Below are 14367 nucleotides of genomic sequence, written 5' to 3' on the forward strand. Positions count from 1 at the left end.
ATTAATCAGAGTTTGCACAGATCCAGCTCTCTGGCTCAAGTCGCCACCCCCATGCACCCCATCTGCTTCCACATTGATCCTGTGAGATTGGTGTGAGCCAGAGGAGATGCCCCAGGGCCTTTCCCTGAGGAACCGGGTTGTCGCCTGCCAGCAAGCCAAGCAGCTGGAATGAGGCTGGCTACAGCAGCTTTGTGGCCAGGCAGAGCCAGACTTCAGGAGGTTTTGGCCTCCAGACCTGAAAAGAACCATTTCAAGTCCTCAACACCCTGTTTGTCAAGAACATCATACTCGTCTTCTTGTTCACCTGCACCCTAAAGGTTATTCTATGCATCTTATGAAAGCACAGAGGTTTGCACCTATTTAAGATATACAGAGACACAGGGAGGTTTCAGCCTGGTGGAAAGGGGTTAGGGGAGGAGCTGGCATCTACTGAGAGAAGCCAGGTCCCTTCAGAAAAACTACTGACAGTTCTGTCTTGTTCCTGATTTTCTCTTCTTTCATTTTCACATGTTTTCCTGCAGGTCTTAATTAACGCTATTTCTGAAGCATGGATGAGGATCCTGCCAGCTTGAACATGGTTATATAATGCAGGTGTTTCAAGACTGTAATTGCAACTAAATTTATTTTTATAATACTAAGTCAAAATAGAGGTATTACAAGGATTTAATTTTATTTTGAACCAGATCCTTTAAACACTGTTGCTGTAACACATAATCTACTATCAGAAAAGTCCTGTCTTTTCAGTCCTTAGAAACTGTCTACTATAATGAGAATTTAAATTATCCTAGAATAAATCCCGATTTGCTAGTCAAACACCACCTCCTCACAAACTGCACTATGACCAATGAGGCAGTTTTAGCACAACTTAAAAAAAAATTGATATCAGTGTAACATTAAATTGCTCACTTAAACAAGGAAATTCACGCCAGCAATAGATATGCAAATGCACGCAGAGCCTGGTCTGCCTCTCAGCTCCCATCCACCCAGGTCTGGGGACATAACCAGGTCAGCAATGACAGAAGACTTCTAGGTACTCTTCTAGCAAAGACCTTCACTGGCATCTTGCTCCCCACTCCAAAGGAGACAAAAGTTCCCTGGTAAGATTCTTTAAAACAAAAAAATTACCTGACTTTTTGGCTTTTTAAAAGCAAACAAATAAATAAATAGAAGAACATATGACCCATAAATCTGAACTATTTAAACAACTAATGGCACCACTAGATATATACTTAATAATTCTGCCTTCAGATCCCCTTGAAGCCGCCTGCAAACTAAATTAGAACTGAAAATACATTGCTGGTGTTCAGCAAGACAAAAGGACAGATTCAAGGTTCTCCAGGAAACTTCCATTTCATCAGATCACAATTTTCATAGCTGAACTTACTCCTAACCAGATTTTTCTGCATCTTCTTATTCTTTTTCTTGAAGAAAAATATCACACAAAGAAGACCCATTTTGCTAAGAAATTGTTTCATAAAATAAAATCTGCCATGGATTGATTTAGTCAAACAAGCCCTTCACCATACACTTAGGAACTCCACAAAACACAATTCACTCTCTCACGCTTTTTCTCTTCTTCTTCCTGTATTTGTATCTCTGAATTCTTAGAATTTCAAGATGATCTAAGAATAAACTACAGCAATTAGAGAGGGCTGTTTAGTTTACAGCACATTATTTAATTGCAATTTTATTAGCTAAATCTATTCTTCAGATAGAACTATTTTTTTAAGAATAATTTATAAAGAACTTCCTTGGTCTTCAGATCCATTGAATATTACAGACTGCTTAGAAAAAGACAGGCTTTTATCTCAAAAATGACATGTCCTTTACCACTGCTGTCGTTCTACAGCATCTGTAGGGACTTATCAAGGAGGATAAGCACTAGTCTCGAGTCAGAAGAATAGATCCTTTTTCAACATTGGTGCTCAGCGTTTTTTCTTTCCCAAATGCTAACAGCTACAGTTATTTTGGGAACTACTGCCACTACCTGCTTTGTGGACACTCGCCAAAGTCTGACCACAGGCTGGAAAAGTCACAGGCAGTTTCAGTTGACAGATCAATGGTGAAACATGATAATCTCTTTATAGAAAAAAGGGTAAATTGAGCCTCCTGCCATTTTCTGTGGGATTCTCTGTCTTTGTACTTTTCTACTCAAAAACCTTGACCACAGCTGCTTTTTTTTTTTTCCCCAAGTCCAAGTAAATATTAACTCTCCCCTTTATCCAGTCTACTGTCAAGTCTAGAAGAAAACCAGCAGGTTATAAGTACCGAGTACTTATCCTTATATCAATAGCAAGAAAAGAGTGAGAACTTCTTGTTTTCCCTTTAACTGGAATTATCAGAGAGGTCTTGGTGCAGAAAGAATGTTTCCTTGGCAATATTTTCCACAACAAACATATCTCCTCTTTTCCCCTTTTCAAAAAATGATAAAGAAATTGGATTCAATCCAGTCCTCTCAGTCAAGCCTCAATTGCTCCATCACGCTACCAGTTCCCACTAGTGACAATGATGGAGTGACACCTGTTATGAGATGATTTTCTGCTATTCTGACACTTTCAATTCTCCTTTAATTACCTTTCGGCTCTTTAATCAGCATAAGAATCTGCCCTGCAAGGACATTTCATGTCTAGTTAATTACACTAAAGGGAAACAAGTATGTGCATGTTACTGTCTGAGTTTTAATTTTTCTTTTTAATCACTGTTTTAACTTTTTACTTATAGTTGATTTATATTCATGCCTTACAATAGTTTCTCAAAGTGATATGTAACCTGACTCTGTTTAGATCATTTACTTCAGAAGTTTGATTGGCACAAACACATATCACGGTTTATTTGCCTTGACTGTTATAATTCTTTTACGGGAAGATAAGTCATAGTATCTTAGATAAAATAACCAATTATCCTAGCCCCATCTACCATCTCAGATCAAGTTTATCTATGCAAACATAAAAAGATGTGTACTTCTTAAAACAATTAGGATAATTTACCTGAACCTGTACCTTTCTTCCATCCCCTGCCTCTGCATTCTCATCAATGTGGCTTCATTTTCTGCAGCACAAATTTTGGCCTTGTATAACTTAGAATGGCATACCAGAAAAAAACCACCAACCCTCACCCACTTAATCTTCACAAAACCCACAAAGGGTATGTCTGCTCCAGCTGATAAGCACGATGAAAGCCAGTCTTGAGGCCACAGCTCATTCTGGTTCAGAGTCCCCACTGAGCCCAGGCAGAAACAAGGTCAAGCTCCAGACACCGGCAGTGCCTGAGATTTATATCCTCCCAAACCAGTGCTCACACCTGTCACGTGGGTTGGACACAGGCAGGGTCAAGGGACCTACGTGCTGGTGTTCAGCTCTTCCCTGTCACAGCAAGGAGAGTCTGGACCCAAGCTTCAGACAACACACAGGCCTAGAGTGAGAAAGAGCGTACATAAAGCTCATTTTGGCCAACTCACTCATAAACTCCAGTCTTCACCTCAAGTGTAGAACTACCAGATGCGAGTAGCTTTAGACCCCTTCTTATTCTCAGGAAAAAGGCAAAGGTTTCAGCTCTTACATGCCTTAAAGTAGTGACGGTTCATCGTGGTTTGAACCCTACAGCTATAATTTGCCAGTAAATACAGACAGCACCTTTGGAAGCATGCCTTCTCAGTGCTGACGTGTCTTAGATGCTTCTGAGAAAGAAATCCTTGCAAAGGTGATTGAATAATCATCTCCCTATGAAACTGTTTCCTGAGGCACAGAGAACTTGTGCATCAAATGTTGTGTTTCTAACCCTACCATAGCCATATTTGTTTAGGTTTTTAGCATTTTAAAAATTCTCAGTGTCTCATTCTGCAACTATCAAACCCTTTTGGAAGGAAGCAGAGTTAGCAAAAGCAAGGGCAACATTCAAGCAGAGATGGTGTCCTGCCAAGACAAAGTATTCCAAGTACTCCCCTGCTTTGGTTTGGCCACTGTGATCTCAGATTTTGCCATCTCCCACCACCCCCACAAACTGTCAGGCACTGAAGAAGAGTGTACTGCTGGTGGCTCACACACTGAATTGGGTCTGGCTGAGCCCCACAGCAGCCCTCGTAGAGCTGTGCCTGTGCTGGTAGCTGGAAAGGTGGTGATAACACAGCAGGGTTTTGGCTACTGCTGAGCAGCGCTCGCACAGCACCAAGGCTGTCGCTCCAACCTTCCCCCCCTGCCCTGCCCCCAGTAGGCTGGGGGTGGGCAAGATCCTGGGAGGGGACACAGCCAGGACAGCTGACCCAAATTAGCCAAAGGGATATTCCATACCATCTGATGTCTGCTCAGGTATGAGAGCTAAGAGAAAGGAGGAGGAAGAGGGGCATCTGTTATTTACATTTGCCTTCTGGAGCAACCACTATGCATATTGAAGCCCTGCTTCCCGGGAAGTGGCTGAACATCCCCTCCTGGTAGGAAGTAGAGAATAACATCTTTCGTTTTCCTTCACTTCTGCTCCCACAACTTTTGCTGTTGCTTCATTAAACTGCCTTTATCTTGACTCAGGAGGGTATTTTTCATTCTTCCCCCTTGTTCTGCTGAGGAGGGGAGTGACAGAGCGGCTTTGTGGGCACCTGGTGTCCAGCCAGCGTCAACCCACCACAGTCCTTTTTGGTGCCGTTTTTATGGCAGTTAAGTGTGCTACAGCTATATTAGTTATTCAAGTGGCAAGCTCCTGTGTGGGTCACAGAGTTTGTTGTCTGAACTGCTTTTCTGTATTTTGCTAAGCTTGGGAACATGTTAATAGAAAAAATGGCTATGTGCTTTGTCCTGGCATTGATGGTTGTGCTGGGGGAGCTATCTTGTGGAGAAGATGAGGGAATACATCTCCCTCTCCCTGCCCAGGACTGATGTGGATGGGTTTATTATGCAGGATCCTGAGGTCCTTGCTCACCCTTATATGGGCTGTTTAATACTGTTAGCTAATACTGTTGGCACAGTATGGGTTTTGTGGAATTTGGTCTTATCCTGGTATAAAAGGAGACAACTTTTGGGTGAGGCAATACTGAAATGTGCCCTAAAATGGGTGGTCTCTAGTTGGCAGGGTGTGTGGAAGGATTTGGGCAGACTCCTAGGACAGTTATTGCCCGCCATAAGTTGGGACTTTACACCTGAACAGGCAAAGCAACCCTGGCACACTGACATGCCACCTAGTAGACGGGTGCCTTGCCTACCCCAATGAAAACCAACAGCCTCTAGCACTGTCCTGGGGCCTGGGCTACAGTGCAGTACTCTCAGAGGACTGTGATTGAGGCAGGGACCCAAACTGCAACTAAGGACACCATGGTTGAGATAGGGGCACAAACAACATCTGGAGTAATTGCCCCAGTAGCGAAAAAGAAACAGTGGACAAGAAGAAAACTGGGCCATAATGATTAGTAAGGGAGGAGGAAGAAGAGGAAAATTTTGATCAAGAAGCTGGTCCTTCAACAAAGAAATTGGAGGAAGGAGTGAGAGAATCTAGACAGCAAATGGAAAATACCCAGTCCCTGACCCATGAGAACTTCGAGATATGCAGAAATATTACATCTGCCAGCCAAGTGAGCAGATTGCTGCCTGGCTGCTCTGATGCAGGGATAACAGGGCTGACAGGCAGCAACTGGAAGGTAAGGAAGCCCAACAGCTGGGATCCCTTCCTAGAAACTGGATATTTGAGAGAGAAATTGGAAAAGAGGCAGCAAGCTGCAGTCCCTGGGGTGGCTCCTCTCAAGTGTGAGGGCAAGATATCCATTCAAGGGAAGATCTTGTGAAGTCCCCAGGAAAGTGGACTACTGCAGATGAAAGCATCCAGTACCTGAGAGAAATAGTGCTACTGCAAGTCATCTACAATGATATAGATAATGATGAGGCCTCCAAAGACCCAAAGGATCTCCTGTCTACATGGGCCATGTGAAGGAAGGTTGTTCAAAGTACCCCAGTGTCATATTCTAACAGCTTGGCAGCAGTGTATTGCCTGGATATGGATACACCAACCATGGAGACAGTGTCTTCTTGGCTCCCAGACTTTGAAGAAAATCTCTGTACTTTCTCATCCCTGCAGGCCAGCACCTTGGCTGTCAGGGGCACCCCAAGAAATCAGTCTTCTCCTGCCCCAGTCAGAGGGGAAGGGAGCCACGTGGTGCACTCTGATTCTTCCTGCATGACCAGGGGGAGGGCATGAGGAAGTGGGATGGTGAAACCACCTTTAATTTGGAAGCCCCTGTACACAAACTGAGGGAAGACAGCTGTTAGGAAGGGGTCACCCAAGAAGGCTGTCACCATAGTGGTTGTAGAGACACAAGAAAGTAGTCAACACTATCCCAGACATAGAACTGAAACCATCGCCCTTGATCCTGATGAGGGGACTTCTGGTCTGGCACCGCAAGAGTCAGACAGTGAATACTCTGACCAGGAACAGGAATAGAGGGTCCCTGCCTTTGTCCGGGAGGAGGAATGGGATGACCGGGTGTGTGGATTTGATGGCCTGGCACATTAGACCCACAGAAGTATAAGGCTTTGGTAGACTGGTGTATGCTGGTGCCATCAGAGTACAGGGGCACAGAACACATCTGGATCTCTGGAGTGATGCCAAGAATTGTCTTTATTGGAGGCTGAGGCAAGCTTAACAGGGGACAAGTGGGAAAAGCACTCTATTGTGACCTGCTCAGAGGCCCCTTGTATCCTTGGCATAGACTACTTCAGAAAGGGTACTTCAAGGACCCAAAGGGGTACCAAGGAGCTTTTGGTGTAGCCACCGTGAATACAAAGATCAAACAGCTATCTACCCTGCCTGGCCTCTACGAAGATCCCTTTGCTGTGGGGCTGCTGCAAGCTGAAGAACAGCAGATGCCAATTGCTACCAGGACAGTGCACCGGCAGCAATATCACACAAACCGGGACTCCCTGGCTCCCACCTGTGAGCCAAGGAGCGATCAACAAGACGCACTCACCTTTTAACAGTCCCGTATGGCCAGTGCAAAAGTCTGGCAGAGGGTGGAGGTTAACAGTAGACTAGAACAGCCTGAATGAAGCAATGCCACCACTGAGCGCTGCTGTACCAGACACGTTAGAGCTCTGATATGAACTGGAGCTGAAGGCAGCAAAGCGGTATGCTACAACTGACATTGGCATCCAGCAAAGGTCAACCCACCACACACACAAAATACAGAAGATATGTTCTTAATTTCTAGTCTTTGATTACAGCAGGTACAAATACATTACATGCATCACATCAAAGTGCTACACAGACAATGCTTGAGCAGATAATTTTTTTCTTGAAATGTGCATGCTGTGTCTCTTCTGCTAGCACTGGTATCCAGCGATAGTAAGCTTGGGGGATCCCTGCTACAGGATCTTGAGGGCAGACTCGAAGGCATCTAACAGAGTAATGGAAATAAAGAGTCCCTAGTTGAACATCCTTGATTGCACATCAGGGATATGCAGGAACAACAGCTTCAGCAGGAGGTGCTGAGGAAAAAGACTTGCAAATTCTGAATGAGATGGCACTCATTGATGGTGGAAAGTAGACAGAAGCAAGGATGAGACAAAAAGAAGTATTTTTCTGTGGTGCCACATGCACCTCCAGCAACAGTGACAGCAGCCATAATTCAAATGCATTGCTCCCTCTTTGAGTGTGTGCAGTAATCAATAATTAATATATTTTTTCTCTTCTGTTGTATACTACGCAGACTTACGATCACACTTCTGGACCTTTTTGCCTTATCTGCATTTAAACTGGATCTCCTTTTGCTCATCTCACTCACCTTCTGTGCTCTTCCCAACTCTTCTTCCTCTAAAACTCTGTTTGCACATGGAAAACAGGCATGCTTTGAAAACAAAAGCATATGATGTGGCCAGTTCTTGCCACCCTTGCCCACCCCCTGTGAGCTGCTCCCACTCTCGGCTGTGTATCTTTTCTCATACTGCTTCCTTACTCCCTTCTGCTTGTGTACCTGTTGACACCTTCCACTCCCATCCCTCTTCCGGACCCACTCTTGTTGCCCAGCCTTCAGACACTTTTGTCCTACTGATGGTGTCCTCCTCACCCTTCTCACCCTACCACATTTTAAAATAGCATACACATGAATTTTGCTTTGCTTGTTGCACTCCTGTTGGCTTACCACATTCTCTTCTTTCATCTCTCTTTTTTTTTTCTACTGTTTCCACATTCTTTGTTTGTCTTATTTACTCCATGAGTTATTTCAGGGCAGAAACCATTTCTCCAAAGCATATCGGAAGTTAAGATAATGTATATATGGTGAAGGATGGCTCCACTGTAGCTTTCTCTGCTGTTCTCTCTAAAAATTTACAAGCTTTTTGACAGCTTGTACTTCCATGCTTAATAAACAGCACATCATAGATTCAGCCATCACATAACCCTATCACAGGATAGATACTTTCCTTTGTCCCTCTATCCCCTTTCTTCTCCCTAATCGGTAATTTCTATCTACTTTTATCTACAAACTATTTCAGACATGTTATGACTGTGCAAAAGAAAAGCATTCATACCCCTCAGAAGAGGAATTCCATGAAAGAGGTGTCCTTAATTTTTCCTTGACCTCACTCAATCTTCAATAAGCTATCTTAAAACAATTTTTTCTTCTTTATGTTTACTCAAAGAGAATTTAAGAAACCAGGAGCAGCATATGGCCTATGAGATGCATTGGAGGTGTGTGGAATTGTGCCAAATAAGTATATTTTACCACATGAAAGAATAGCAAGCTGAACTTACCAAAAGAAACATACTCCTGTTACTGAACATCCTGGGTGTACAAATCCAAACCAATGCACTGAGCAGTATCACTGGTTAAGTGTGTGTTATCTTTCACCAAAATCTTCAGTGTTTTGTCAGTTATGATCAAATTGCAACCCCTGTGGCTGCCACACGTGACCGGAGCATACCTCACACCAGAGACTCAACTGGACTGAAACTGAAGATGCTCACGCGCAGCCTATGTGTCTCTGGGGAGTACCGGTGGGTCAGGAGCTTGTGCACTAACTACATTTTGTACTTACCTTTACACCTGGGATGCTTAATACCCCCCTGTAGTTCACAGCCTTTATTAAGGACACAACTGTCTTATAGCCTGAGCAGAGAAGCAAGCATCACACCACCCTACCCACAGGCAGTGAGTATCAGAACTGTTGCAGAAGATGACTACAGGTAGCACTGGGAATAATATAACACCTCTAAAATGCCAGCTTTTTTTTTTACTCCATTCTGGGTAAAATGGAGCTACTTCATCTTCCTAGCTTAGCAAAGTATGGATTTAAAGATGAACAAACACAAGTCCACGTTGTCAGTTAACTCCAGATATGTCTTAATGCCCTGTTTTCTGCTCTAATCACTTAGTTGTATGTTCTTCACTTGGCCAGGGATGATGTAATTATATAATAATTTAACAATAGAGCAAACTGCAATGCATCTGGCAAAGGGGCAGAAGTAAACTGAAAAAGATATCTTAATTTTCATGTTGTCTGACTGTGTCCTTCCTCCACTTTTGCTACAGCAAACTTTCTTAAGCAGCATATTCTGGAGGAATAAAGGAGAGGAGTTCAGCATTTCCTAAAAATTTAACAAAAAATAAAGGCAGCTACATAATCTAGCAGTGATAAAATGTTATAAGCTCAGGAACCATCCCAAAAAGTTTAAGAAACTGTTCCAGGGCAGCAGGTCAACCCAATGCAAATATCAAAATGACAAAACAACAGAGGAGAGAAGAGTTTTGCTTCTCCGAGTGTGGAAGGTATTTAGAGTCCAAACATTTGAAGAAAAAGTAGTAATAGTGTTCTTAAGTTTACCTTTCAATATAAATAGCAATCTACATGATAGTAGTCCATTGAGAAAGGTGCTAATGCCAACAGCTGGCCCCATGTGTAAAGATGGGAAAGTCATCTTTTGCAGAGAGCCGCTCATCCAGTAAAAGTTAATGAAGCTATGCAGAGGAAAGTGAGGTGAAAATCTGTCCCAGATAATATGTGTTGATATTACTTCTTTCAAAATTAATGTTGAGAACTGAAACACTGCAGCTTTGTATGAAACAGTTAACATACAGCAGAATCTGACTACTGCATTTTTAAAATGAAATTTTCCTTCTGTATTTTTGCAGTTACACTAAAAATAGCTCCTGCCACATGCTCATATATAGCACATATATTTGCTCTGCCTATTTTTAGTAAAACCGAATTATTCTGAATGTCTTCAATATAGCATACGGTTTTCTAATTCCAGGTCGGAAAGCCCTCTTTCTGTGATGGTTTCTAAATAATGGTATCTGTGTGTTCCACATTATCTTAGAAACTTCCTTCTATATTTCATCAACCTTCCATATTTAATCTCCATGATTTATGCACATGCTGTGGTTTAATGACCCACATGTCTCTGACGGGTAAGCCGCTAACACCAGTGACACATTAACCTATTAACCTCTCTTTAAAAATAACCATGATATTCATACAAATAGAATGGAAAACTCAGGCAAGCAGTAAAACAGTAGCATTGTGGTAACACGGACTCTTAACGGGTGTATGTCTAAACAGGGTAAAATAGAGAGTAGATGAGCATATCAAGACTGAAGAGCAGTCAGAATTATTATATTGCAAAATCATTTTGCCACAGCTTGCTGGTCTGTGAGTTTGATGGCCGGCTTTAGCAGCATTATCCATATTACAAAATGTAATTGGGAGGAAGATCGCTATTCCATTCACTCATTCCTTGAAAGCCGTCAGACAGTTTGGGGACCCTCTCCGGGAAGGTACCGAGAGTTCCTTCCAAGGTGGGAACGGCCCTCCCAGCTTCCTCCCAGCTCCCGCAGAAGACAATGGGAGCGGGGGCTCCGCGCACCGGGCGAGGAACGTTCATCACCTTGGAGAAGGCACTCGGGAGGCCCTCGCCGCGGAATAACCCGGCGTCAAACACCAGCAAGAAAAATAAATAAATATTAGCATTTCTAGATACCAGTTTCAGAAGAAAAACAAGTCTTTCCAACAAACAGTAAACTTTATGCTGCATGTATTTACTTTGCTCTACTTTAAAAGCACCACCGTATCCCTCAAGATGCAAGAAAACGTGCTGCTGTCACGCCGAACCGATTCATCTCCATTGAAACTGTGCTATACCAGCACCTACTTCTGCACAGGATGGGCAGGCACCACCAGGCATTCTCCTGTCGCGCACCCAAGGCAGGGAAAATCCCTAAAAAGCTTATTCCGCGCACATCCCAGGGTATTTCGCTGTCGGCGTCTCACACGGAGCGAACCTCCGCGGCAAGGGGCCGGGCGGGTGGGGGCTGCCCCGGGCCCGGGGCTGGGCTGCGCACACGGGCAGGGTGGGACGGGGGGCGCAGCCCCGCGAGCCCGGTGCGGGGCTGCGCTGCCGGCAGGACGGGAGGGAGCGGGGGCGGCCGGGGCGGGCGGCGGGCACCTGCCGGCACCGCGGCGGGGGGCGCGGAGCGGAACAAAAGCCGAGAGCCGGCGGCAAACTCCTTCCCTGCGGCGGGACCCGCTGGAGAGGGGGCTCCCCCGCACCCCCCACCCCGGGGAGGGGCTCTCCCTGCCGGCCGGGGCGCCGGCCCGCCGCACCCGGGGCCGGGGCCGCCGCCGCTCCTTTGTTTTCCGCCGCCCGCAGCGCCGCGCCGCGCCGGGCAGGGCAGGGGGGATCGGGGGGGCGGGGGGGGCACAGGGGGGGCAGGGGGCCGCGCTCGGCCCTCCACGTGCACGCGTGGGCTGCCCGCGGGGCGGGGGGCGGGAGCCGGCGGCATTACCTGAGCAGTTGATGCCTTTCCCCTTGCCGCCGCCCTGGCACTCGGCGCCGGGCAGGGGGTGGGAGGCGCGGCCGGCGGGCAGCGCGGAGAGGGCGAGCACCAGGAGGGCCGAGGTGTAGCACAGCGCCAGGGGGGGGTCCCGCTCGCAGGAGCGGCCGGGCGGCGGCCGGGCTCTCTCCCAGCATGGCGAGGGGCGGCTGAGGAGCGGCAGCGGCGGCGGGATGGCGGCGGCGGCGGCAGGCCCGCAGCATCAACCGGAGCCCGCGGCGCCGCCCGGGCGGGACCGTCCTTTCTCCGCCGTGCCGGAGCACACCTTCAGCATCCCCGCCGCGGCGGCCGCACGGACCCGTCGCTGCCGCCGCCTCCGCCCGGTGCCCGGCCGCGGGCAGGGCTGGCCCCGGCGGTACAGCGCGGCCCCCGCAGCCCGGCGGTGTGCGGCGGCCGCCTCCGCGCCTGCCCGCCGGCGGGGCCGCCTCGCCCCGGCCGCGCTCCTTTGTGCGCGGCGCCCGGCAGCGCCGCCGCTCCGCCTGCAACAAAGGGAGCGGAGCCGAGGCGGCTGCTGCTGCCGCCGCCGCCGCCGCGGAGGGGGAGGAGGAGGAGGAGGAGGAGGAGGGAGAGAAGGGGGAGGAAGCACACGTGATGGCAGCCCCCTCCCCCGGGACCGGAGGGGAGGTGAGGGGCTTCTCGCTCAGCGGGCGAGGCGAGCGGCGGCGGCGGCAGCGCCCGCCCGGAGGGGCTGACCCCGCGGGGAGCGGGTGGGGGGACCCCGGCGCGGCGGGGGGTACCGGCGGTAGGACTGATGGGGGAGAGAAAGCAGAGCGGGTCCCGGGGGGCGGCGTGGCAGCAGGGCCACCGCACGTCGTCTGCCATCCCACGAGATGGGTTATTACTCACTGCTAAGCCGGCACGAGTGGGGCTGAGGAAGGACGCAAAGGGACCGTCTCTGCTATCGATTAATTGTGAGGCTCGTGTCTAATTCTTACTGAACGGCAGCCCAGCACGCACGGCGGGAGCATTTGTACCCATCCAAGTAAATAAATACATTCACGGTGAAGGTGGTGACTCCTGTAACACAGCGCTTTTGCTGTCTGGGGTTTTCCCGGTCCCTCACGCTGAGACCCTTCGGGGGTCCAAAGCACTGCACGGGTACAGGGGGTCCGAAGCACTGCACGGGTACAGGGTGCCAGGCACGTATCCTGGGTGCAAACCCCCAGCGTGTGGCTGTATGGCTGTATGGCTGTATGGCTGGAAGCTTTGTGTAAATTGACTGCTCTGCTACTATTTCTGCACATGGAAAACACAGGACAATGCTTTACATTCAACAAGAATTCTTCCTGTCTCACTTGTCACTTACATTTCATGCCAGTTTTTTAATCTGCTGTGCAAATACACTGTACGTTTGTTTTTCAGGAACAAGAACTGCCCGTTTCCTTGGCCTCTCTGCTGCTGCATGCCACCAGCTTGCCATAAGGTATAGAGCTTGTGTCAGGAGACCTGGCTTGCTCTAAGGTATAGCTCTTCTGTGAGGAGACCTTTGAGTAGTTTGTTAGCCAGAGCAGTCAAGAATAAGGCCATAAATCCAGCAGTAAGCTCTGGGTAGGCACAGTGGTGAGACATGTAAAGTCAGATTGTTGTGTTTTTAAATACAGCGATGAAGAGGTAAGTCCTGTATCACTAAGACTGAGAGAGCAATTTTCTTTTGGCATATGGGGTTTAACACTGACTGCCTCTGCCAAGGAAACTCTTCTGTAGAAATCACTTGCTCCTTTTGCTAGCAGTGCTGCTAGATGTCAGAAGAGCTCTGCTCCTCGGTAACTTGAGGTGCATTAACTCACATGGGGCCTGTCCTGCTGTAACTGGGCTGCTGAGGTACATTGGCCAGGAAGTTTAAAACCTGCTAGATCTGCATACTGCAATCTGGTCTGCTAAACAGGTAAAGCTTTTGCATCTTTAGGCCATGGGAGCAGCACAGATCTTGTGTTTTGAAGGTAGCATTTTGCTGCTGTGGGAGCAAATACTCCATATAACCCACTCCATAAACACAACTAGATGCATCTTACACTAAATATGCTATTTTCCTGTATTCTTGCTGGAGGGCTGGACCAGAACTGCCCTCACGTGTTACATTAGAAAGCCTTTCTAATGCCCAGCCTGAACACATTCAAGACCAGCTCACACCCACTTGCCCTTGTGCTGTGCAATGTTTCAGTTAGGCATTTCGTTTTCCCTTGCATTTAAATCTATAACATATTTATAGGCACGAGGCATTGCCTCTCTCAACTTGTCTAGCCTGCCAGTAAGTTTTGTTAGTCTCCTCCTAGAACTCTGTTAACTCAGATTTTACTGCAGTAGATACAATTTGAATTCAGCTTTCTTCAGCATAGCTGACATGCAACATGTAACAGTTTTTCAGACAGTATTGCCAGTCTTCGCAGTGGGGGTAATCTCCCTTGATTTCTTCCAAAGCAACTTGTTCTCATACAGCCAATTTGCTTTTTATATGAGCAAATCTCACCGATGTTTTGGGATCATGCTGTGAGTGACTAATACAGGCAACTCCCTCTAATTGTCTGTCATTTACAGTCCCTAATAAAAATGCTTTTTATAAATGT

General features: G+C 47.2%; 1 protein-coding gene across 1 annotated transcript in view; it reads right to left on the bottom strand.

Moving 5' to 3' along the window:
* TMEFF1 (transmembrane protein with EGF like and two follistatin like domains 1) overlaps positions 1–12002 on the bottom strand; it is a gene marked incomplete at its 5' end in the record, with an annotated part of 130343 nt that extends 118341 nt beyond the window's left edge. Inside the window, one exon of the mRNA XM_056331498.1 lies at positions 11756–12002. Coding sequence (XP_056187473.1) covers positions 11756–12002 — 247 coding nt within the window. The remainder of the gene's footprint in view (positions 1–11755) is intronic.
* Positions 12003–14367: the final 2365 nt, after the last annotated feature.

Source organism: Falco biarmicus, chromosome 3 (assembly GCF_023638135.1).
Source record: "Falco biarmicus isolate bFalBia1 chromosome 3, bFalBia1.pri, whole genome shotgun sequence".
Classification (NCBI taxonomy): Eukaryota; Metazoa; Chordata; class Aves; order Falconiformes; family Falconidae; genus Falco; species Falco biarmicus.